The sequence below is a fragment of the Setaria italica genome, chromosome VII (genome assembly GCF_000263155.2).
Source record: "Setaria italica strain Yugu1 chromosome VII, Setaria_italica_v2.0, whole genome shotgun sequence".
NCBI lineage: Eukaryota > Viridiplantae > Streptophyta > Magnoliopsida > Poales > Poaceae > Setaria > Setaria italica.
Window position 1 is genome coordinate 35,480,543 of NC_028456.1, and position 22,307 is coordinate 35,502,849.

A 22,307-nucleotide genomic window follows, 5' to 3' on the forward strand; every position below is an offset into this window, starting at 1 on the left:
TGGTTCCACGCATGCGCGGACGGATGGACGCGCACGCTATCCGCGCGGTCGAGTGCGTCCCCTTGTTTTGGAGGGACGCACTCGACCCCGCATCTACGAGGTATATTCCTTTGCTGGGTCTGACCCAACCCACACCCTCTTCAACCAAACACGGGTCGAAGTGGGTCGAACCCATTCCAACCCATTCCGACCCAGTAACCAAACACACTCTAAGGGTTCCATCAAATTCTTCCCGGTTGAAAGTGGTCTGCCTAGTGGTGTCACCTTCAGCAGCGTAGACCTCTGGGGCCCTTTTTCGAAGTCGGTACTCCGGGCGTGATTGGGGTTCGTCCTGAATTGGCTGATCGTAGTCGTCGGCTGGGCGGTGTTTAATGTTCTTTTGCCGCCTCCTCTATGTTTGCTTGTGTGTTGACAACCTCCATCATCTGCCCAACCGTCTTTGTGGCAGCCTCATACAACTTGCAGAACATGGTGCGGTTCATCAAGCCAGAGCGTAAATACCAGATGATATCATGATCCTCGATGCCAGCCAGCCTGTTGTGGTTCTCAAAGAAGCGGTTGACGTAATTCTCAAATAGGTTCGCCTATTCTTTGGCGGACTTGGCCAAGTTTCACCATGTTACCAGGTCGTCTGTAGGTGGCTTGGTAATTCTGGGTGAAAGCTCTAGCGAGCTGACCCCAACCGTCGATGCTATTCGGAGGAAGATTCTCCAGCCACTGGAGCAAAGCGGTACCCATCACCACCGGGAAGTAGGTAGCCATCTGATCGTAGGTGCCATTGGCGGCTCTCATCACGGTACTGTATATCTTGAGCCAGATGGTGGGGAGCGATCGTCATACTTTTCGTTAATGGCCTGCTTGAATGTAGTTGGCCAATCAACAGCCCTGAGGCGTAAGGTGAAAGCAGTGAAGCCATCGATTGACGTATCGTCATCGTAATCATCATCAAGGTAGTACTGGATAGGAGGAGCCTTGTCGTGTCCGCCGTAGTTGCGCCATACATGTAGTCGTAGTTGCACCTAGGTGGGTTGTAGGTATCTTCAGGGGTGCCGTACACGCGGTCGTAGTCAGCGCGGCGGTGCATCTCATCTTCGTGGCGATGACGGTCCTCGCGCTCTGCGTCGTGGTTGGGCACAGGGGCATCATAGTCGCGATCGTACTCAGCACGGCGGCGGAGCTCATTCTCGTCATGCTCGTTGTGGTGATTATTGAGGTCAGCACGGATGTCACGGTTCTGACAAAGGTCTCGCAGTTTATCACGTAGATCACGTTGCCGTTCTAGTCGAGCACGATGATCAGCTCCACCTCTCTCGCCATGGTGGCGGTTGTCGTTGTTGTCGCGCTGACGGCTATTGTTGGCGTTGACATTGACAGGAGGGTGGTGTTGTTGTTGACCGGTGGGTTGGCATTGATGTTGGCAGGTGGGTTGGCGGGTTGGATGGTGTTTTTCTCCACCTCTTCTTCGCGGATAGGATCTATCCGACCACCTGCGCAGTCGTCTCGACGGTGGTCAGATCTGCTATGCCCAGACATGCTTCGAGAGTGCCGGGAAGTTGTGGACCAAGAATGCGTTGGCGACTTGGAGTCGCGCCTGAATCCGTCGCATTTGGTCTGAATTTGGAAAATTTTCCAGCTCGGTGAAGGCAGCCCCCAGGTTGGCCTAGGGTGTGGCGAAGATGTTGTGGCCGGCCTCCTCGAGGTCGGCTAGTAGATTGCAGGCGCGTACAAGGCGACAACGTCTTTCCCGAGGGCCACCTTCGTCGGCGTTGTCGTGGTCGTTACGCAGCTGCTGGCGTTGGTCGCCTGCTGCATCTGCATTAGCAATAGGTTGTTGTTGGACGTCGGCTTGCTCCTGTTGGCGCTAGGCTGCGCGATTCTAGTTCCTGGCGTTACGGCCTTCGTTTTGAGCTTCCGTTTCGCCATCCCGGGGTGGCTCATCAGCGAAGACCATGAAAGCTTTGTGATTTGGTGTGGAAGAGTTGTTCTCATTGTCGCTTCGATAAGGATTTGACGTAAGGAAAATGCGAGGCACCTAGAATTCACCGCAGTACGGAAACTGGGTGGGTTCGGGTGGGTCTCTAGATTGGATCTGGAAAACTTGGTCGAGCGTGGTGGAGTACTCGGCGGTCGAGTTCCGTAGATAGTGATGCTGATGCGATCTAACCCCGCGATAAGGGTCGGAGGGCATGGTGGGCGGGTGCCGACGGCTAGATCTGGAACCCTCTCAGAGAGAGAGAGAGAGAGTTCGTCGACTTGCCGGGCAAGCGGCATGACGATCCTTGGGTGGAGAACTTGTTCCGCCGGATCTTGTTCCGCCGGAACAGATCTGACGGAAGCCGAGCTGGTGCTGGATGTCGAGTTGGCGGAAGTTGCCGAGTTGATGGAAGAAGCGGTCTGATTGGAATCCGCGGCATGGTCCCGAATTGAATTTGGACCGGGTTGGTAAGGAAGTTCTTCATACTCTCGGAAAAAACAACATCGGGACGGGATGCCATCGAGGTCGTAAAAAGGATTTTGCAACCACCCCTACCTGGCGCGCCAACTGTGATTTATAAGCCCGATAGTCCACCAGTGGGTTACCCCAAGTGGTTGATTTGTAGGTGAGGGCGATTGCGAAACCAAGAACTCGAAGGTGATGATGAGAACACGAAGGAGACACGAGGGTTTTAGACATATTCGGACCTCCGGAGAGTAATACCCTACGTCCTGTATGCTGAATTGTATTGCACGAGATTGATTTTCTTGCACTCGGGAGGCTCCATTGGCCGCCTTATATAGGCTGACGACCAAGAGTTAAAAGTCATTTTTAACTTAATCTACTCGGTAGTTATATGGAAGGTAATCTAAGTCGGATTACAATACGCGTCCCACGATATCCGAACAAATTTGGACTATCTAGTTGCTTTGACATGTACTCCAAATAACTTCATATCCTCTCACATGTTCTAGTTGGGCGGACCCACTTGTTAGGTCCGGTCAATATTCTGGTCGGTAGGGACCCATAGAGTACCCATATCCTTGCCGTGCATATGGAGAAACTGCAAGGTTTTGAATCGCCGTCAATGACATAAAAAATGGCATGAACTTGGACAGCTGAACGCTCTAGCGGACGGCTAACAGTAACAGCCGTTACTTCATCGCGAATAAGGGGATCACACGCCTGTTGCCTCAGCAGGAGACCCCAATCGATGGAGAACGAAGAACCCAGAAGGGATTTGGAGACACGAACCCGATCTCACGAGTTCATGGCACAAATACCTCACGAGAATATCGCCGGATGAAACGTCGTCGCCGTCACCGGAGCTGGCTCGGAGGGACAAAATCGGCGGTGGCAGGTGGTGGTTGTTGGGGGTGGCGGTGCAGCGGCCATCTTGGGCCGGGAGCCTGTCTGATGTTCCTTCGGGTGGCCTGCAGAAGTTGTGCGTGCAGGCCGTGCTGGTAAAGGCCAGCGTTGGGCAGGCCGGGATAGTTAGATTAGTTGGGTTTGCGGCCCGAATAGGTATATGTGTTAGGTTTATTATTTAAGTAGGTTTTAGATTTATGATTTGGATTTGAATCGATTATTCAAGTCCAAATCATACTTTAGAAAAATATAAATAAATCCAATGAAATCCAAACCTCCCATGCATAACTTCATGCTTAGTTTTCTAAATGTGGTAATTATTTGTAATAACCAAACTAATCATTGGGCAAGTTTTTTTTATTTAACTTAATAAGGATTCCATTACATGCTCCACCCAATACACTAAAAGAATTGAAATCCTGGATTTTATTAAAGCTAATATTTCAAAAAAAACGCATGTCACACTGCTCTTTGTCTATCTTTGGACCAAATCGTGATTCGATCGGATCTCCTTACATACCATATGAAATGCATGAAGATGCTGTGAATAACAATAAAGCAAGGTTAGGTGGTGAGACCGTTTTGCATGAGAGTGTGACCCATTGTCCAAATTATATCAGATTTTAGCGCTCTTCTTAATTGAAGACCTTCGTTTCAACAACATGTGTATTGATTTGATTGAAATGGAATTGATAGTGCGTGTTGTGGTGATGCTTGCTCTAAGCTACATGGTCGGGCCGTGCAACTGCACTGGACTATGCTCTCCAGCGACGTACGGTAATTAATAATCTTTCAATCATCTGCACTGGATCATGCTTGCTTCTATTTTTGCTTTTACTATTACAGGGCTAGCTCACCTTCATTTCATGGTCTTGTTTCTATTTTTTTTTACCAACTTGTTAATGCATGCTTACTTTTTGGTAATGTACTATTTTTAATTTTAATTTGTGGGATCGCATGCAGAGTTTCGCCTGAGCAAAGATGGCGCCTTCCACTTCCCCGTGTTCCACAGGAAGCACCCCTGCCTAGACGACCCATCGCCGGTTCATGCAGCAAGCGTATCGGACGCTGGCACCGTCGTCGGGAACGACGAGATCCACAAGGGCAAATACTTCATGGCCATCAGCCTCGGCACCCCTTCCGTCTTCAACCTCGTGACCATCGACACCGGCTCCACCCTCTCCTGGGTCAACTGCGAGAGATGTGAGATAAGATGCCACGGTAAGGCAGACGAAGCAGGCCCAAGGTTCGACCCTCACAGCTCCGCCACGTACCGGCAGATCGGCTGCTCCGACGAGGACTGCGTCGACATCCACCAAGACAACGGCATCCCTTACGGCTGCATCGACGAGACCGACACCTGCCTCTACAGCGTACGCTACGGGTCGCAGTACTCGGCGGGGAAGCTCGGCAGGGACCGGCTCGCTCTAGGCGACAACCTCACCGTCGTCGACGACTTCGTCTTCGGCTGCAGCGAGGACGACAGGTTCTACGGCAAGGAGGCTGGCGTCATCGGCTTCGGCAACAAGAGCTACTCCTTCTTCAACCAGATGGCCCGGCAGACGAGCTACGTCGCCTTCGCCTACTGCTTTCCCAGCGACCACCAAGCCGAGGGGTTCCTCATCGTCGGGCCCTACCCCCAGAGGCTGGAGCTCGTCACCCCATTGATCAGGGGATACGGGCGCAGATGGTACGTGTACTCGCTCCTGCTGCTGGACATGAAGGTCGACGGGAAGCGCCTCGAGGTCGATCCCACTGTCGACACGCGCCAGATCATGGTCGTCGATTCTGGCACCGACGACACCTTCGTTTCATCGGTAGTTTTCTACGCCCTCGCCGAGGCGGTGACGTCGGCGATGGGAGATAAGGGGTACTACCGTGAGTACGGCAGTGAGAAGGTCTGCTTCAAGCCTGCCGGCGGCGAGCCGGTGAACTGGAGAGGCTTGCCGGCGGTGGAGATGCAGTTCCTGAGGGCGGCCCTGAAACTGCCGCCGGAGAACGTGTTCCATCAGCAGTCTGCTGATCGGATATGCTTGGCGTTCCAACCTGATACCTCTGGCGTGCGAGATGTTCGGATTCTTGGGAATAGGGCGCTGAGATCGTTCAGGGTTGTGTATGATCTGCAGAAGATGACATTTGGCTTCCAGGCACGGGCTTGCTGAACACAAAAGGGTCCAGCAATTAACCGACCATCTCTCGTCAGTATTCAGCATTATTCAATGTTAAGAGCGACATGCCTTGAAACAACCAAGGACACAGGGCATGACCGCATGAGCTACTCCAAATCATCGTAAAAATTAGACTTAATATATTCATCTCGTGAATTAGAGCTTGTAGCATCCGAACAAGAGCTAAACTTTAGCCTAAGGATCCAAACACGCCAGTGCATCACAAAAGGTACTGTAGATCTGTAGCTAATACTGCAAAATAGAAACAGCTGCACACGGCCGCAGCTAGACCGAGTAAATGCATTCAGATGCAATTCCAATTACAGAGCACCCGAAAGCACTTCTATTTTCACTTCTGAATCCAGGCCAAGTTCCTGGGATGCTATCGTTCATGCAGGTAGCTAGGCAGGTAGGCATACGGCAGACTCAGAGCCGCCGGTGAGCATCTCAACGTCGGCGAAAACCACGCATCGCATCCAGTTGCCGCTGCCTCAGGTTGCCATACTTCCTCCTGCGCCGTCCAGTACCAGCAGCAGCCTGAATGACACAATTTGCAAAAGGTGTTTAACTCAGCAAAAAAGATGTATGCCCCAAAGCAGTTATCAGGTTCTGCACTAGAGGCGCCTTTTACCTGCTCCTCAGCCTTAATTGACTCCATGAGTTTGTCCATATCAGGAGAGTCTTTTTCTTGCATGGCACCCATCATTTTCTGCATCCGGGTGCGCATTTGGAAGAGCTGCGCAACCAATTGGCCCACCTAATAGGGAAGGAACAGTTGATTAAATCCCTCAGTGGTTAGTTTGGCTCATACTAAACATACTCCCTCCGTCCCAAAAAGAATGACTTTTTAGGATTTTTCAGACAGATTAAGGGTGAATGAAAAAGATGCACGTACCCTTAGTTAGTTCAGTTTGCATATAGAAAATGGAGAAAATATGTTTCCATTTAATCATGCATGCACGAAATCAACGCGCCAGATTATGCATGCATAAGATTTAAATCTTAAAACGTCATTCTTTTTGGAACAAATCTTGAATGCCAAAACATCATTCTTTTTGGGACGGAGGGAGTATAGGAGAAAATGATTGTATGATAAGAACTGAACCTGCTGTTCGGTCTTTCCGGAGTCCTTGGCCACTCTTTTCCTTCTCTCGCGTGACTCAGCCAGTAATTCTGGTCTTTCCCTTTCCTCTGCACAAGTAAATGAATATATAACTGGGCCAAAGGGACAAGGGGTGCATCATCATCATGCTCCAAACCATTATGATTGACTATTGACTAAGACTATTTAGTTAGTGACATTGGATGGAACCTTACCAAGTTACATGTGAAGCCATGCCATATGTGCAGTTATTAAAAAGAAACTGTTACGCTTGAGCAAGCAATCTTTAAGAGTTCATATTAATAAATAAATGTCAAAATAATGTGGAAAATTGAATAGCAATCAGATACTTATGTAAAAAGCAGAGCAATCTCAAATCTAGGTAACTCAATGCCTGCCTTGTTGATGTGAGAACAAAAACCAAACTGCCGATTGCAAGTGAAAACTAATCTAGATATCACATTATCGCACGTTTCGTAATACATGTTAATCAAGCATGGACGACCTATTCAAAATGTGGCAAACTCTCTAGTTCACAAATCAAAATAATTATCAGATGCATGCCCTATTTTTCTCATGCACAGCTTGGAACAGTAAATTAGAAAATATAGAAACCATAGTAGTAAGATTTCAGGAGGCACATGTAAAAAGATATATTCATGATGTGTGTTATGATTAGAGTACATACCAGGAGTCATTACATTGATCATTGACTCCATGAAGTTGAGATTCTTCTCAGCTTCACGAATTTGTGCTGGTGTAACCTATTCAAAACAAAGGCAAGAGCTGCTTCTTAAAAAATTCAAGTTAAAAGCTTGAATATTTGCACCTCGTTCATTTTTCAAGATGCAGTTCCATTATACATGCTAATAAATGGGCTCCATAAGTTCATAGCTGCACCTTGTTCATGCCTGGAATCATGCCAATTAAACGACTGAACGAACCCATTTTTGCGATCATTTGTGTTTGCTTCAGGAAGTCATTGAAGTTAAATTTTGCGCTCAAGATCTTCTTCTGTAATTCCTCAGCATCTTCTTGACGCATCTACTTGTACAAACAAGTTACACCATAGGATATCAAATAATAGTCTAATGAAAGACAAGAGAAAAGGAACATTTCACAGGAGGTACTTACCACTTCTTGTGCTTTTTCAACAAATGAGAGTACATCTCCCATTCCCAGGATACGCTGTGCCATACGATCTGGATAGAAAGGTTCAAGATCTTCAATTCTTTCTCCTTGCCCTACGAACTTGATGGGCTTTCCTGACACCTGCAAGTTTTTCAGTTGTTCATATTTATTTATTATAAACAGCGTACTAGTTAAAGGAAGGAAGGAATCAAGAAATTAAACTGCTGATGAATATAGGAATAAAACAAGTTGGTGAACATTTATGATTTTACCACTTTCATGTATAGTGGTTCATCATGTCTCTTCCTTTGTGTATATCGTAGGTAAGTAAAAAAAGAATAAGGATTAAATACAAAAAGTAATGTGACATGACCAATTGAACCCATAAAGTGATGATATATTTCCACTAAATGGTCCTGCCGAATATGTGGCATTATCACAAATTAGTAGTTTCTTGCAAAGAACCTCGAAATAATAGCTGCCTGAAGGCTGAAGCTACCCTATGAAACAAAATGATGGGTAAGAGTTCTGTTAGTCAAGAGACCTCTTTAACACTCAGTGCTGCTCCACCTCTGGAGTCACCGTCCAGTTTCGTCAGTATAGCACCAGTTATGCCAATCTCATCATTGAAGGAGCTGACCAATCCTAACCATACCAGAAAATAAATAAGTTCACCATGAAGGACATCATGTAAATTGCAAACAGAAGTATTAAAATGATAATAAAACAAAACGCAGCGACATACCTGCAGCTTCTTGGCCAGTCATGGCATCAACCACAAGCAGAACTTCTGTAGGATTTACAGCCTTTTTTACTTCTTTCAACTCATTCATCATCGCTTTGTCTACCTAATGATAGAAAAGATTAATCATCTGGCATCAGTGGTGATGGTCAAACTTAAGGCAAGTAGTATGAAGAATAATGTAAGTTTGAAAGACATGTGAACATTATACACATCTCATTCAAAATCTCGAACATTTCAAATCATTTGGTGTTTTGTTGCAAACTAACTTACTGTCTTACCAATAAGAAAAAACTAGTGCAATTTAATCAGATACGTAAGCACAACTATTTAATCAGATATGTAAGCACAACATAACATGCTCAAAGTTCAGCATGATTATGATCTAGTAACAAGAGCTTACAAAAGATACCATCTAACTATTGCAATAACAGCTACAAATCAGAGGAACAAATACTGAAGCAACAAACATGACTGACCTGCAGTCTTCCAGCAGTATCCACTATAATCACGTCTGTCTTCTGGCTTTTTGCCTCCTTCAAACCGTTTTTGGCTATTTGAGATGGCTTTGCATCAGTTCCCTCTGAGTAAACTGGTACACCAACCTATCATAGTTCAAATGTGTTCCACTGAAGAGTAAGTTATAGAAGAACATTCAGACACAGCGTTGAACTTCCAAACAACTATTACCTTTTTACCCAGAATAGTGAGTTGATCAATGGCAGCAGGCCTGTAAACATCTGCAGCAACCAGCATACAACTCTTCCCCTGTAACCTGAGTCTGGTCTATAAGTACCAAAAGTCTCTGGGTATATATATTAGGAATTTCTTAAAGGACAGGCTTAAGGAAAGCACCATTTTTTTTAAATACAAGGCAAGCTTTGCACAGACAGTAGTCTTCCCAACACCTTGCAGACCTGCCAACAAGATAACTGTTGGACCAGATTTTGCAAATACCAAATCTGATACCTCGCCGCCCATCAGTTGTACAAGTTCATCATTTACAACCTGTGCCACTGAGTTAAGTTAGTCCTCCAGTGTTAGAAGCACATCAATTCGTATGGGAAGAGCACATTTGTCAAAATAAAATTAAACACTGAATTTCCTAGTTAAGGTTGCTTCCATGCACAATTACATTATCTCCAGTAATTTATCTACCTCTCCTAGAAAGATAAATTGAGAACTTTATATTTAAATAGTTAAGCAAGTCCAAATCAAACAAACAAATTTATCTCTAACAAACTTCAGTAGAAATATCCTTCATACAATTAGATGAACCTATAACATGGGTATACCTTCACCAGCTGCTGATCAGGACTGACGCCTCGGATAACATCGGTTCCTACAGCCTTTTCACTTACAGATTCAATAAATCTCCTCACTACCGGCAAACTTACCTGAAAGATTGGTTCCGCGTTACGTTATGAAGGCAAAAAAGAATACAAAATAAATGTCATGCTGAAGTAGGGATGAAACATACATCTGCCTCCAGAAGTGCTCTTCTAATATCTCGCATTGGTTCGGCAATGTTTTCCTTTGTCAATACATCTTGAACCAGAAAACGCATTTTGTTAAGTAAAAATCGAGCAGAATTTGTAAAGTGTGCAGGTATAACTCCATAACTGCACCATGTTATGCAAGAGCATATCAGCTGCTCACAGTCTCATCTCATGACAGAATGATACACAAGTTCTGCCAACAACTAAGACAGGACAGTACCCCAACATTACAGCATATTCTGGATGTGCAAGCACGCAATTCTTGAATTTTAAAACCAGTCATGGAGGCTGCTAGCTAAGGCTATAGGGAATCAGTTTTTTATAATGTACAAGGCACTGAGTACTGACAATTGCTGAATCAGTTTGTACGGAAGATAGAAACCATTGTCCTCAAGCACCATATCGCACAGATGGACTCAGCATTTGAAAAACATGTCACGTGGAGGACATCACGAATTCACGATTCTAAACAACAATTATTCTAGCTAGTTGCCCATTTTAATTATGAAATGCACCAAAATTTGTGTCCACTGCATTGTACAGAACACAGATTACTTGTGCTCAAAGAGAATCCATAGAAGTACAAACGTAGAAAGCAATAACGAAGCTCACCGACTCCCCGCAGCTTGTTCCAGGCGGACTCGAGGCCGGTGGTGAGCTGCCCGAACATCTCCGCCCGGACGACCAACCCGCCCGCCCTCCTCCGCCTCCTCCATCCCTGATCGAGCGTAGAGACAAACAGTTTAAAACAATTCAAGCCAAAACGCAAACACCTCACCTAGGAAAGGGAGGAAACGAAAGGCTGAGGACTTGGAGGAGCTAGCGGACCGGGAAGTGTGAAGAGCGGGCGCGAAGTGCTGGACTCTGGACCGCGCGGAGTTGGAGGGAGGAGGTGGTTGAGAAGCGGCGGAGGTAGAGGGGGGCCACGGCTGCCTTCTCCGGCGACCGGCACGCGGCGGCGGGGGACGAGGAGAGCGCGAGTGTTCTAGTGGCCTCCATCGGAGAGGCTTGATGAGGAGAGGAGAGCTGCCTTCTGCGGAGGAGAGGGAAGCGACGAGGCGGATAAGAGCAGTTGGAAATGGGCTCGTAGCGATTGCAGAAGAAGGCCGGCCTGAGTTCATTCCTCTTCTAATGGGCTGACAGGTTGGGCCTTACTGCCAAATGGGCTCCATTTTGAAACAAAATACAACATAGCTATTGGATTGGATGGATTTTCCTCTAAACAAAAGTTATGGGATGGATTTTAATCCTGAATTGCCATTCACAAAAGTAATTCCGAACAGAATACCGTAAAAGAAACTTTTTATCCTGCTTACATACATATTTATGCATGAGAAATACCAAGCATATCTAGTATTTCATCAATTATCATTAAACTACCAAACTAGTGATCCATACATAAACTGTATTCACAAATCATACATACATAATTGTGGCATTTTTGGACTTGTAACCACCATTTAACGAGGGCCTCATCTGGACATTGCATTTGACTAGGCCAAAGTCACATTCTACTATTCTAGCGAGTCCAGACAGCGGTGCCCAACCATGCATTGGCAAGGATCACAACTTGTTGAATTTGACAACATTTCCCACCCTCTTCTAAATCCAAACACATTACCACAATTGATGATGAGGGTCCCCAGCCAAAACTTCGAGTTTCAACTCCGGTGCATCAGCCAGCAGGCTAGCTCAAAACTGCATCCAGGTTCCTCTGCTTCGGCTTGATGTTCCTCCTCCTCCGCCGTGCGGTGCCAGGTGGTGCCTGAATGATGCACAAGAATTCAGAAAACTCAAGTTCCTCTGGGAAAACTTACCAGAAATATTCACACCGCCTGAGACATCGTTACCTTTTCTTCAGCTTTAAGTGAGTCCATGAGGTCTCCCATGCCTGCTATTGCTTCTTGTCCTTGCACCATACCCATCAATTTCTGCATCTGAGCACGCATTTGGAAAAGTTGAGCAACCAGTTGGCTCACCTAATGGGAAAAAGAACAACCTTGTTAGCTCCATGTTTTGGTATAACTAGAGCATTATGGACTTTTGGTGACTGGTGATATCATAAGCGCAGAACTAAACCTCTTGCTCGGTCTTTCCAGACTCCTCAGCCACTCTTATCCTCCTTTCACGTGATTCGGCTAGTAACTCAGGCTTCTCTCTTTCCTCTGCAAATCCCAGAACAAAAACCAATTGGGCATCTAGGTCCATAACAGAAGCAGCCATCCAAGTAGGTTTCATATAAACAGCTCAAATACAGAAATAACGTACCGGCAGTCATTGCATTAATCATTGACTCCACAAATGCAAGTCTTTTCTCAGCTTCCCTTATTTGTGCAGGAGTAACCTGTTTAGAAGGAGAACTGCTTTCAGGTGCTGGCGTTTACCATATCAAATTTAAACATGGTTGTAATGCATAGCTGTCATGTCAAGTTGGAGAACAAACTAATTCAACATGCTCATGTACCTTGTTCATGCCAGGAATCATCCCAATTACTCGGCTCATGGAACCCATCTTTGCAACATTTTGAGATTGCTTTAAGAAGTCATTGAAGTCGAACTTTGCACTCATAATTTTCTTCTGTAATTCTACAGCTTCTTCTTGCCGCATCTAGTTGTACCAGATGTAAAATTGTAAACAACATAAAATCTTCACAACATTTCTTAGGACTACAACAAAGGACTAGTTTTACAGGAAGCTACTTACAACTTCTTGTGCTTTTTCGACAAATGAAAGTACATCTCCCATTCCCAAAACTCGTTGCGCCATGCGATCAGGATAGAAAAGCTCGAGGTCCTCCAATCGTTCTCCGCGTCCTACAAATTTAATGGGCCTTCCAGATACCTGCATGATTAGTTAAGCAGTGAATTTTACTTTCATGTACCAACTGAAAATAAGAAATACTTAAATGTACTACAGGGCAATGACCACAAGATAGCTGCTGAGGATATAAGACTTCTCATAAAATCATATATATGCATGCAGTGCGGTGAAAATGGTGATGATGACATATCTTTATCATTCATAACTGTGACAAACAAGTGAAAAAGGATAATCTAAAGATATACACACGAATAAAAAGTTATGTCCCTGGCATAAGAAACTGCAATTTAATCAAACAGTGGTAAATAGACAATAATATTTTTTTACATCATCAACTAATCATTAATTGATATGATGGCAAGAAAAGTTTCTGGCAAGCAATGACCTCTTTAACACTTAGTGCTGCTCCACCCCTGGAATCACCGTCCAGTTTAGTAAGTATGGCTCCAGTGATACCAATCTCAATATTGAAGGTGGTGACAAGTGCTGCATATCAGAAAAGAAATATTTATGCAAATGTTGGAATACTATTGAAGGAAAGAGTCGCTAAGCTTATTTGAGTTTATAGGACCAGAAGAACAAAAATCTTGCTCTACAGGAGCACTATAAGCAACAAACTTGTTAAAACTTTACCGATAGCCAATTTCAGAGCGACAGCTAATTTTTTGGATTACTGTGTTGCATTGCTGCAGTTCTAACAAGTGTTGTAAAGAATGCTATCACTTGGCAACAAGAAGACTGAAATAGCAGGAAGAAGCAAAAGGTGGATACCTGCAGCTTCTTGGCCAGTCATGGCATCAACAACAAGCAGTACCTCAGTAGGATTAACTGCCTTCTTCACTTCTTTCAGTTCATCCATCATCGCTTTATCAATCTGAATGACAGAAAGGTGATCAGCTAGCATCAATAATGCAAGTTAAACCATAAAGGCAATGCTAGTTAATATGCTATCTGAATAATACACATTGTTCATGCGTATAAAGGTGCAGATGAATCAGGTTCAGACCAGAATTCCATATGAGTTGTGACCTTAGACTGAAAAATTAAAGGGGATACACAGAAGGCTAACCTGCAGTCTTCCAGCAGTATCTACCACAATGGCATCAATATTCTTGCTTTTCGCTTCTTCCACAGCATTCTTGGTTATCTGTGGAGGTTTGGCCCCCATTCCTTCTGAGTAAACTGGTACACCCACCTGTCAATCCCAATAAAATAAAATAAAACAGAAGGAAATTACAAAAGTAAATGTTACATGATGGTAAAAAATCTGATGGTACATCCGCTTCTTAATTTTTAGAGCTGTCACATGCAACTATTCAAGGCTAAGTAATATAAAGCGTACCTGTTCACCCAGTATAGTAAGTTGATCAATGGCAGCAGGCCTGTAAACATCTGCAGCGACCAGCATACAGCTCTTCCCCTGTAACCTAACTCTGATATAAGTATCTATAGATTATCAAGCATTAAAGCCTACCAGATACTCAAAAATAAAAGGCTTAGGAATGCACCAGTTTCTTCAAATAGAATGCAAGCTTTGCACAAACAGTAGTCTTCCCAACACCTTGTAGACCTGCCAGTAAGATAACTGTCGGGCCACTTTTTGCAAATACCAGATCAGATACTTCTCCACCCATCAGTTGTACAAGTTCGTCATGCACAATCTGCAGCACCAATTATGTTATTTTCTTGTGCTAGAACCGTATAAATAAAATTGACAAGATTTTAGTCTTTTCATTAGCATAGACCAATAGGTGATTACTGAACATTCAACAGAAGATTGTTTATGCATATTATAGTAATTTTATTTGCTAGTGAGTTTCACTATTACTAGAGACAAAAAAGGGAACTTAACAGCTAAGAGAATCTAATATGTATTGTGGGGAACACCAAAGTGACAAAAAAAATGATTATCCCAAACATACATTTGTGTGCTTGTTATCTATTGATCCCTTAAAGGTAGTATGGCACAACATACCTTCACTAGTTGCTGGTCTGGTCGAACTCCTTTGATAGTATCTGCACCTAAAGCCTTTTCGCTAATGGATGAAACAAAACGTCTCACAACTGGCAGACTAACCTGATGAAAGCAGGAGAAACTTCAGTGCTCAGACTATATAGGTACAAAATGAACTGATGAGTACAATTAGAAGCTGCAAGGTACTTACATCTGCTTCCAGAAGTGACCTTCTAATGTCCCGCATTGGTTCAGTGATATTTTCCTTTGTTAGCACGTCTTAAATGAAAAGGGCACTTTGTTAATCTTAATGACCTTTGGTTAACCCTGTACTAACTTGCTACATCGCAGACTAAGGGGGTGTTTAGATACTAGGTGCTAAACTTTAGCAGTGTCACATCGGATGTTCGGATGCTAATTAAGAGGACTAAACATGAGCTAATTATAAAACTAATTGCAGAACACTGTGCTAATTCGCGAGACGAATCTATTAAGCCTAATTAATCCATCATTAGCAAATGGTTATTGTAGCACCACATTGTCAAATCATGGACTAATTAGGCTTAATAGATTCGTCTCGCGATTAGACTCCATCTATGCAATTATTTTTGTAATTAACCTATGTTTAATACTCCTAATTAGCATCCAAACATCCGATGTGACAGGTGCTAAACTTTAGCGGGGACCCCCAAATAATGTATTCATGTTTGGCATTAGCATGGTGCTACATTTTATTTTTCTCAAACAGAGCGCCTTCGCCTTTACATACAATTATATTATGGAGGGGGAGCAGCCCAAGTCCCCAGCACCTCACAAAAGAAAAGGAAGTAGTGTTCACTGGCCAGTTGCCACAAAGTCAGCAAAATTAACAATTTCTACCGAATTCAACTACCCAGGCTACGCAGAGGCAGTTTTGTGACGCTTTCTGGAGTTTCCCATGAAAAAACAAAGGAATTCAGGCATCGATGGTAGGAATCAAGAAGCGAACCGACTCACCGACGCCACGCAGCTTGTTCCAGGCGGACTCGAGTCCCGTGGTGAGCTGCCCAAACATCTCCGCCCGCACAACCAGCCCGTTCCCCCTCCTCCTGCGTCTCCTCCATCCCTAGAATCCCCATAGGTAAACATATGCACTAAAACATCAAGGCCCAACAAATGCGATCCTCTTCCGGAACCCAGAAGAAAAGGCTAGCTAGCTAGCTAACGGACCAGAGAGAGGGCGCGCAAGGCGGGGTTCCGGGACGCGCGGAGGTGGAACGACCCTGTGGAGGAGCAGCGAAGGTGTAGGGAGGCGAAGGCTAGCTTCTCCGGGGAGCAGCGGGTGACCACCGCCGCCGGGGGAGAGTGGAGCGCGAGCGCGGTGGCGTCCATTTCCTCGGCGGAGGGGGGAGGAAGCAATTAGCCGAACCCGACGGACTGGGGGATAAGAGCGGTTGGCGTTCCGTGAAATGCAGGTGGGCCCCCGAGGAAGAGAATCTTCTTGGGTTCTGTGGCCCGTGTAGTGTTTACCGAGCAAGAATGGGCCTTACCTGGCTGGCCTTGGTGTATTTGAGCCCATCGGAGAACACCTACTAGTCTAGTGTGACGAAGAGTGGAATAACGAATACATGACGAGCAAGTTCAAAATTGCACATTTCGAGATGATAGATATTTCAAGATGAATTCATTCTGAATTTGTGACTGGTGAATAGGAAGATTACATTTGGCATTCATCAATCATGTTTTCTAAAAAGGATTAACGGGTACACACGCATAATTAACTAAGCCAAGTATTGCGATATTAATTACCGTACCCTCTGGACTAGTAAATCGTGGCTGTCTTCGTCCTCGTCGACGCCCACAACACCAGCTGCGGCGGAGGCGTTACGAACTGCAGCCTGAGCCGGCCGCCATCGGGCGCCGCCTGCAGGAGCTCTTTCACCGGCATCACTACCTCCATAAGCACGAGACGCCCATCCGCCCAGAACGACTGGAAAGCACACGCACGGCTTCGTCCCGCCGCGCCCGATCCACCGTATCGGCGGCGGCGGGAACGTCAGCGGCCGCTTCTCCTCCTTTTCCTTCCTCAACCACGCTACCGCTACCGGTGCTCTCCAAGAAACTGCTGTCTGGCTCCATGTCCTTGAGCATGTCATCGGCGTCCACGGTGCTCTCGGTGCAGAGCAGCAGCGAGGCCGAGCTCTTTTTCAGGCAGACAGGCACAACCTCGCGCTCCTCTTCAATGTGGCCACGGTGCTCGCCGGTTTGGGCCTCAGGAGCGCGTCCAGCGACGATCCACCCTTGCTCTTCTCGGCCTTGGCGGCGGCGGCGATGTCGAGCCACACGATGCCGGGCGCGGCGCCGCCGCCGGCTGCAGCAGGACGGCTCGCTCGGGCTGCCTCTCTTGGAAATGGAGCTCGCCCAAGATCTCAGTGAAGGACGCCGGGTCGATGGGCTGCTTGGGGATGGGGTGGTTCCACGCCACAGTGCCTCCAGCAGCGTCGGGTTCTCCGGCAACGGCATGCCGCCGCGGCGCGAGAGCACCCGTCGTGGAGGGCGTCGCGTCGCGCGGGGAAGGCGGAGAGGTTTTCGGCGCCTCGCTACCTTGCGGCGATCCGTGCCGATCTCGGCCGCCCATGCCCGATCCAACGTCCGAGACAGGCCCAGGGATTTACCGTCCACCCCCAGGGTCCGACCGTCCGCCACCATTGACGACGGCCATGCCGCCGAGGACTCCGCCGCCAGCACTCTTGCGAGCGAGATGGTTCGGAACGTGTTCCAGCTTCCCAGGAGGCTGCTCGTCGCCAGCATCGCTCGTCTGCGTGCCGGAGACCAAGGGGCTCCCCATCGAGGAGGAGGAGAAGATGCTCGAGCGCCGAGAGCTCAGGCCGGCTCAGGTTCTGAGCGCCGCGCAACGGCGAGCCGGCCGGGCGGCCAGGCTGCGAGGCGCAGCGCGTGCTGGTGGTGGACGGCATGCCCGGCCCTGAGGCAGTACAGCAGTCGTCAGTCCGCATCCGTGTTTCAGTCTTGCCATCCTGATTCAAAGCAGAATTAGATAATGGAAGGGCCGCAGGCAAGCAAGCAGCACAGCAGCTGCAAAGCAAGCCAACTATCAATGCAGCAACCGGGATAGAGAGGGTAGGAATTTTTAATTTCGTCCTAAGATAATTAAGATAATTAGAAACATTGATATTTCATATTATATGAGGAACCAGGAAGACACACACATTGAAGGTGGTTTCTATGTCTGAGCGCCTTTGTCCTCCCTAAAAAAAGGGCCTTCAGCAACTCAAAGGCCATTGCTGAACACAGTTACAACGATTTTCAGCAATGATCAGTTAGATCAGAACACACGCTATGGCCGATCAGGCATTCAGTCCCCCAAGACCCAGTGTGTAGTGGATCATGCTCCACCTTAGCCAAGTAAAGTACCGTGCATATGAAAGCAATCAGGAAGCAATGCATCGGCTCCAGGGGGAAGGGTTAAGATTTCTCATAACATATGCAATTTAAAATGTAAGATCGCAATGATAGAATATAGAAGATGGTTATAACATTGCTTGATACTGCCATACTGGTTCATAAGAGGCAACCGCATTTACAGAATCCACGACGTGATGATACTAGCAAGCATATATATATGTAGTACTATTAACAAGGGCGAATATACTTGTGACAGCAAGTGCAAATCCAGATTTCCAATCCATCCCGACAAAAAAGAACTTATGGTGCCTAGCTAGCATGTGCTTCTTGCATTTTGGAGTAAATCGGAGTGCAGGAGAGGGATAGAGAAGGTAGAACTCAACAGATGATGCTGCAGGACCTGCAAGTGAGCAACGGATCCGTGACCTCACAATCTCAGAAACTGGGGAAGTAATCAATGGGAGTCAACTCCAGCAGCACATGATCGGAAGCCCTTGGCCATGCACGGAGTTCCCTTCGGGCTGCTTCGAGCTTGGCTGCATGCTCAGGCTTCACCTGCGAGTGATGGTACTTGATGCTCATTTTCTTGAGGGTGATCGCATTCATCACCAGGAACTTACAGATGCCCCCGCAAGGGTGGCCTTCAAAGAGCGAATCGGTGTAGAAGGTGACGCTTGACAACCGGTACAGAAAACCGCCTCCGTTTATCTTCTCAAACCAAAACTCTGCAGGTAAGGGCGCAGGGCTTCCCGGGTGCCGAAGCTCCTGGTAACACACAGGAGAACCATTTTATGGGCAGCTAACGGCAAAAAGAACAAAATAGGAAAAAAAAACATCAGCTGTCTAGGGCTTACAATAATTCTGAGATCCTTGAGGTTGGGACAGCTGTTCAGTAAGCATGAAACAAAGGTAGAAAGCACTTCATGATTGTGATCCAGAATAAGGCTAAGTGATTTCAATCCGAGAAGATAGCTTTTCTTGGGCAAACTCTTCGGTATCGAAGCCTTGGACATGCTCACAACCTAATGAAAACACAAATGGATGAAGGTTGCACCTTTCTATAAACTACTTTGAACAAGCACACAAATCATTTAAATAGGATTTGCAATGACTATATGCTTTATTGCACTACTCAATCCTTATCGTGTAAACTAAATTAAATGTTAATCCTAAAACAGAGTGACCGACCTAAACATTTGGAGATTGCTAGGATTATTACAAGGTGTCTAGAAGGTAAAAAAACAAATTCGAAACTCAAAATGTATCATGAGAATAAAAATAACAAAGCTAAATACACTGCATTTACTACATTTTACATGATACTGGCCAAATATGTATGAATATTTTTTTGAGGATACGCAGGAGAGCTGCGTATCTTTTCATTAAGAGAAAAGAACAAAGTTCTTACAACGTGGGCCTTCCCGGGCGCACGCACACGGATGTAAATATGTATGAATATATATTGAAGTCTAATTTCTAAACTCAAAAGTTACATATTCTCTGAAAAGTTATATATCATTTGCAACAAATATCAATCCACAAGTCATCGTATTACACAGAACATACACAAATGATCTAGTAGGATGCTACAACATTTCTAGAGTAAGAATGACCAACAACAACAACGAACAAGTCCAATCCGATGGCTTTTGCATGATGAAATTAAAACAGGATGTGTTTCAACATACCACTTATACAAAAATATATGAATCTTGAAGCAAAGTAGTTATTAGTTAATATTTGGAAAGGACATTTCTCAATTATCATGTAAAAATTTAAAGGTATCTACCGCATAATTTTCGAACCTATATATCTAGGTACTAAGATTTCGTAGCAGCAAGCCCTTGATCAATTAAGATACCTTTTTCTTGTAATAAACCATTGACAAGCGAGTAACCATTACAACAATTCAGGACTCACAAGTCACACCTGGTACTGGTAGTTATGTCATCTCTTCTCCTCCATACCAGTATACAGGTCGCAAGTGTGTGTGATTGCAAACATTGAATAAACGACTCATAACTTGAAAGTGTATTACACTAGCACACATTAAAATGCGTAAATTCCCGTATAGAAATCACTTGCAACTTTCAGCAAGCAATTTAACTTAACCACACTGAATGATGCAACTAGTAAAGGAGCAGAAAAGATGCACACTGAGCCAATCAGCCAAAACAAACTGACCTCGGAGTATTCAGTTGATAAGTGCAACCGGAGGCTCTTGGTGGAGCTTACTCCACAGAGGAACTTCACCATGTTCTTGATCTCGTCCGTCTGTTTGTGCTCCCTCTCGGCCATCTTCTTGTAATCAAGCATCTCCTCCATCTCATGAATTGAGTAGTCCCTATCAATGTCCTTGGTGTCGTGGAGGCTCCAAGAATGCTCAGGGCAGCCGTAGGAGAGGCTCAGCTTCACCATGTCCAGAGGCGGTGCCTTCTTTACGACGATGCAGAGCGGGCGGTACGAGTAGATGTAGAGCTTCTTGAGGCATGGCGCTTCTATGATGATGTTCCGCGCCTTGTGGACGTCATGGATCTCCAGATGCTCCATGGTGCTGCCCCGCCGGATCAAGCGGCAGAGTTCGGCGTCCGTTGCGGTCACGTTGCGAAGCCGGAGCAATCGCAAGGGCCGCAGGCCGACGAGGGAGCCGGACAGTCGGAGCCAGCAATTGTAGAGGTCCAGCGAGGTGAGCGTCGTGCAGGCGTACACAGTGGAGGGCAGTGCGTAGCACTCTGTGTAGTCGGTGTTGACGATGCTGAGCTCCAGGAGCCCGCCATTGCAGCAGAGCTCGCGGAAGACCTTGTTGAACCAGTTGCAGTGCACGCTCATGAACCTGGAGTCGATCTCGAGAGCCGCGACCGGCGCGGCGCGGCCGTCGAGGACGCGGCGGAGGGCGTCCATCCAGCGCCGGGGGTCCTCGCAGCGGTCCTCGTCGCCCTCGTCGGGGAAGCCGCGGCGGTTGAATGTGGCCGGGCGGATGACCAGTCGCGGGAGCGTGGCGAAGACGCGGGGCCAGCGGCGGGAGAGCGCGGCCGTGACCGCCGCGTCGCGGAGGGGCACGCGGGCGAGGATGGCGTGCAGGGTGGCGTCATCGAGAGCGCTGAGCCGGTCCTCCGCGTCGGCAGCTCGGGCTTGCGGAGGAGAAGAAGGCCTCGCCCTCTTCGTCGCCGGTTGTGTGCGCTCCTGCTCCATGGGAGGGAAGGGAGGGAGGGGGAGGAATGAGAGAGGAAAGGGGGAGAAGATTTCGCGGCGATATGATAGCAGGCGTGCTTCCTTTTCCCGCCAGATTGTGCAAAGCGCGCCCTTCTTTTCCCCGACATTTTCCTTTTTGGAGAGTAAAATGTAGGTAGGGATCCTGGTGGCTGTGGCTGAGAAGCCGCGCAGGCCGGTGCCTCGGCGGGCGCACCAGGGGAGGTGGTGGCGGCGAGAGGCGGCGCGACACGACGCGGCGGCGGGCGGCGGGCGGCGGGCGGAGTCTGGGAAAGTGGGGAGTGGTGGCGTGGGCTGCCTGGGCCCTGGGAGATCACGGGCTCACCGAATGAGAAGTTAGTTGGGCCCTGGGAGTAGCAGATTAGCCGATTTTCTTATTGGGCTTGGGCCGGTCCACCGCTGGACCCTATCTGCAGAAGAATTTTGCTGCTCGCTTGGATGTTGTTCGCGAGGAGTTTCTTTTGAATCAAAAGGGTAATAGGGAACTGGCAGCTCTGGATGACGACAGAACAAGACTACAACAGTATGAAAGTGTGTGGAGATGTGTGCTTTCTTTTCCCGCCAGATTGTGCAAAGCGCGCCTTTTTTCTTGTTGGGCTTGGGTAGTCTCTTCGCAGCCGAACAAATAGTGGGCCTTGTATGAGAGGACCAAGTCCAATAAGGCCCACTGTGCTGCCTCTGTATTCAAACAGGCGCTTATACATAAGCCGCTTCAGAGATTTGAACTACGAGAAGTAGTGAGGAAATCTTATAATCCAAGCGTTGCTTGCAGAAGCGTATTCAAACAGGCCTTTTAGATTAGTGAATGGATTTGCAGTAATGGCTCCTGCAAAGGCCCACGGAATTTGTCGAGCTATACTGAAGATTGAAGTGGGCCAGCCTAGGGCCCACGCGGGTGTATCGCCCCGGTCACGGCCCACGGGGATCCCACTAGT

General features: G+C 46.9%; 4 protein-coding genes and 1 pseudogene across 4 annotated transcripts; 1 reads left to right on the forward strand and 4 right to left on the reverse strand.

Moving 5' to 3' along the window:
• The first annotated feature begins 1,099 nt into the window (after positions 1-1,099).
• LOC101783060 (aspartic proteinase CDR1) lies at positions 1,100-5,505 on the forward strand. Its single transcript, XM_004978322.1, has 3 exons — positions 1,100-1,213; positions 3,964-4,120; positions 4,307-5,505. Exons 1-3 carry the CDS (start codon positions 1,100-1,102, stop codon positions 5,503-5,505), a joined length of 1,470 nt encoding a protein of 489 aa, XP_004978379.1.
• A 123-nt stretch (positions 5,506-5,628) lies between these two features.
• On the reverse strand, positions 5,629-11,030 carry LOC105913544 (signal recognition particle 54 kDa protein, chloroplastic). Its single transcript, XM_012847883.2, has 15 exons — positions 10,814-11,030; positions 10,598-10,703; positions 9,967-10,034; positions 9,782-9,883; positions 9,342-9,494; positions 9,177-9,254; positions 8,966-9,091; positions 8,490-8,592; positions 8,289-8,389; positions 7,748-7,885; positions 7,514-7,657; positions 7,302-7,377; positions 6,617-6,702; positions 6,143-6,268; positions 5,629-6,048 (listed from the first exon to the last, which is right to left on the reverse strand). The coding sequence occupies exons 1-15, from the start codon at positions 10,982-10,984 to the stop codon at positions 5,959-5,961; spliced, it is 1,668 nt and encodes a 555-aa protein (XP_012703337.1). The 5' UTR covers positions 10,985-11,030; the 3' UTR covers positions 5,629-5,958.
• A 240-nt stretch (positions 11,031-11,270) lies between these two features.
• Positions 11,271-16,166, reverse strand: LOC101784528 (signal recognition particle 54 kDa protein, chloroplastic). The gene is made up of 15 exons (XM_012847923.2): positions 15,970-16,166; positions 15,757-15,865; positions 14,972-15,039; positions 14,782-14,883; positions 14,315-14,467; positions 14,149-14,226; positions 13,876-14,001; positions 13,578-13,680; positions 13,192-13,292; positions 12,690-12,827; positions 12,450-12,593; positions 12,254-12,329; positions 12,065-12,150; positions 11,836-11,964; positions 11,271-11,750 (listed from the first exon to the last, which is right to left on the reverse strand). Exons 1-15 carry the CDS (start codon positions 16,129-16,131, stop codon positions 11,673-11,675), a joined length of 1,653 nt encoding a protein of 550 aa, XP_012703377.1. The 5' UTR covers positions 16,132-16,166; the 3' UTR covers positions 11,271-11,672.
• Positions 16,167-16,544: 378 nt separating this feature from the next.
• LOC101783458 lies at positions 16,545-17,550 on the reverse strand (annotated as a pseudogene).
• Positions 17,551-18,275: 725 nt separating this feature from the next.
• On the reverse strand, positions 18,276-21,506 carry LOC101783861 (putative F-box/FBD/LRR-repeat protein At1g78760). Its single transcript, XM_004978323.3, has 3 exons — positions 20,347-21,506; positions 19,017-19,184; positions 18,276-18,927 (listed from the first exon to the last, which is right to left on the reverse strand). The coding sequence occupies exons 1-3, from the start codon at positions 21,352-21,354 to the stop codon at positions 18,598-18,600; spliced, it is 1,506 nt and encodes a 501-aa protein (XP_004978380.1). The 5' UTR covers positions 21,355-21,506; the 3' UTR covers positions 18,276-18,597.
• Positions 21,507-22,307: the final 801 nt, after the last annotated feature.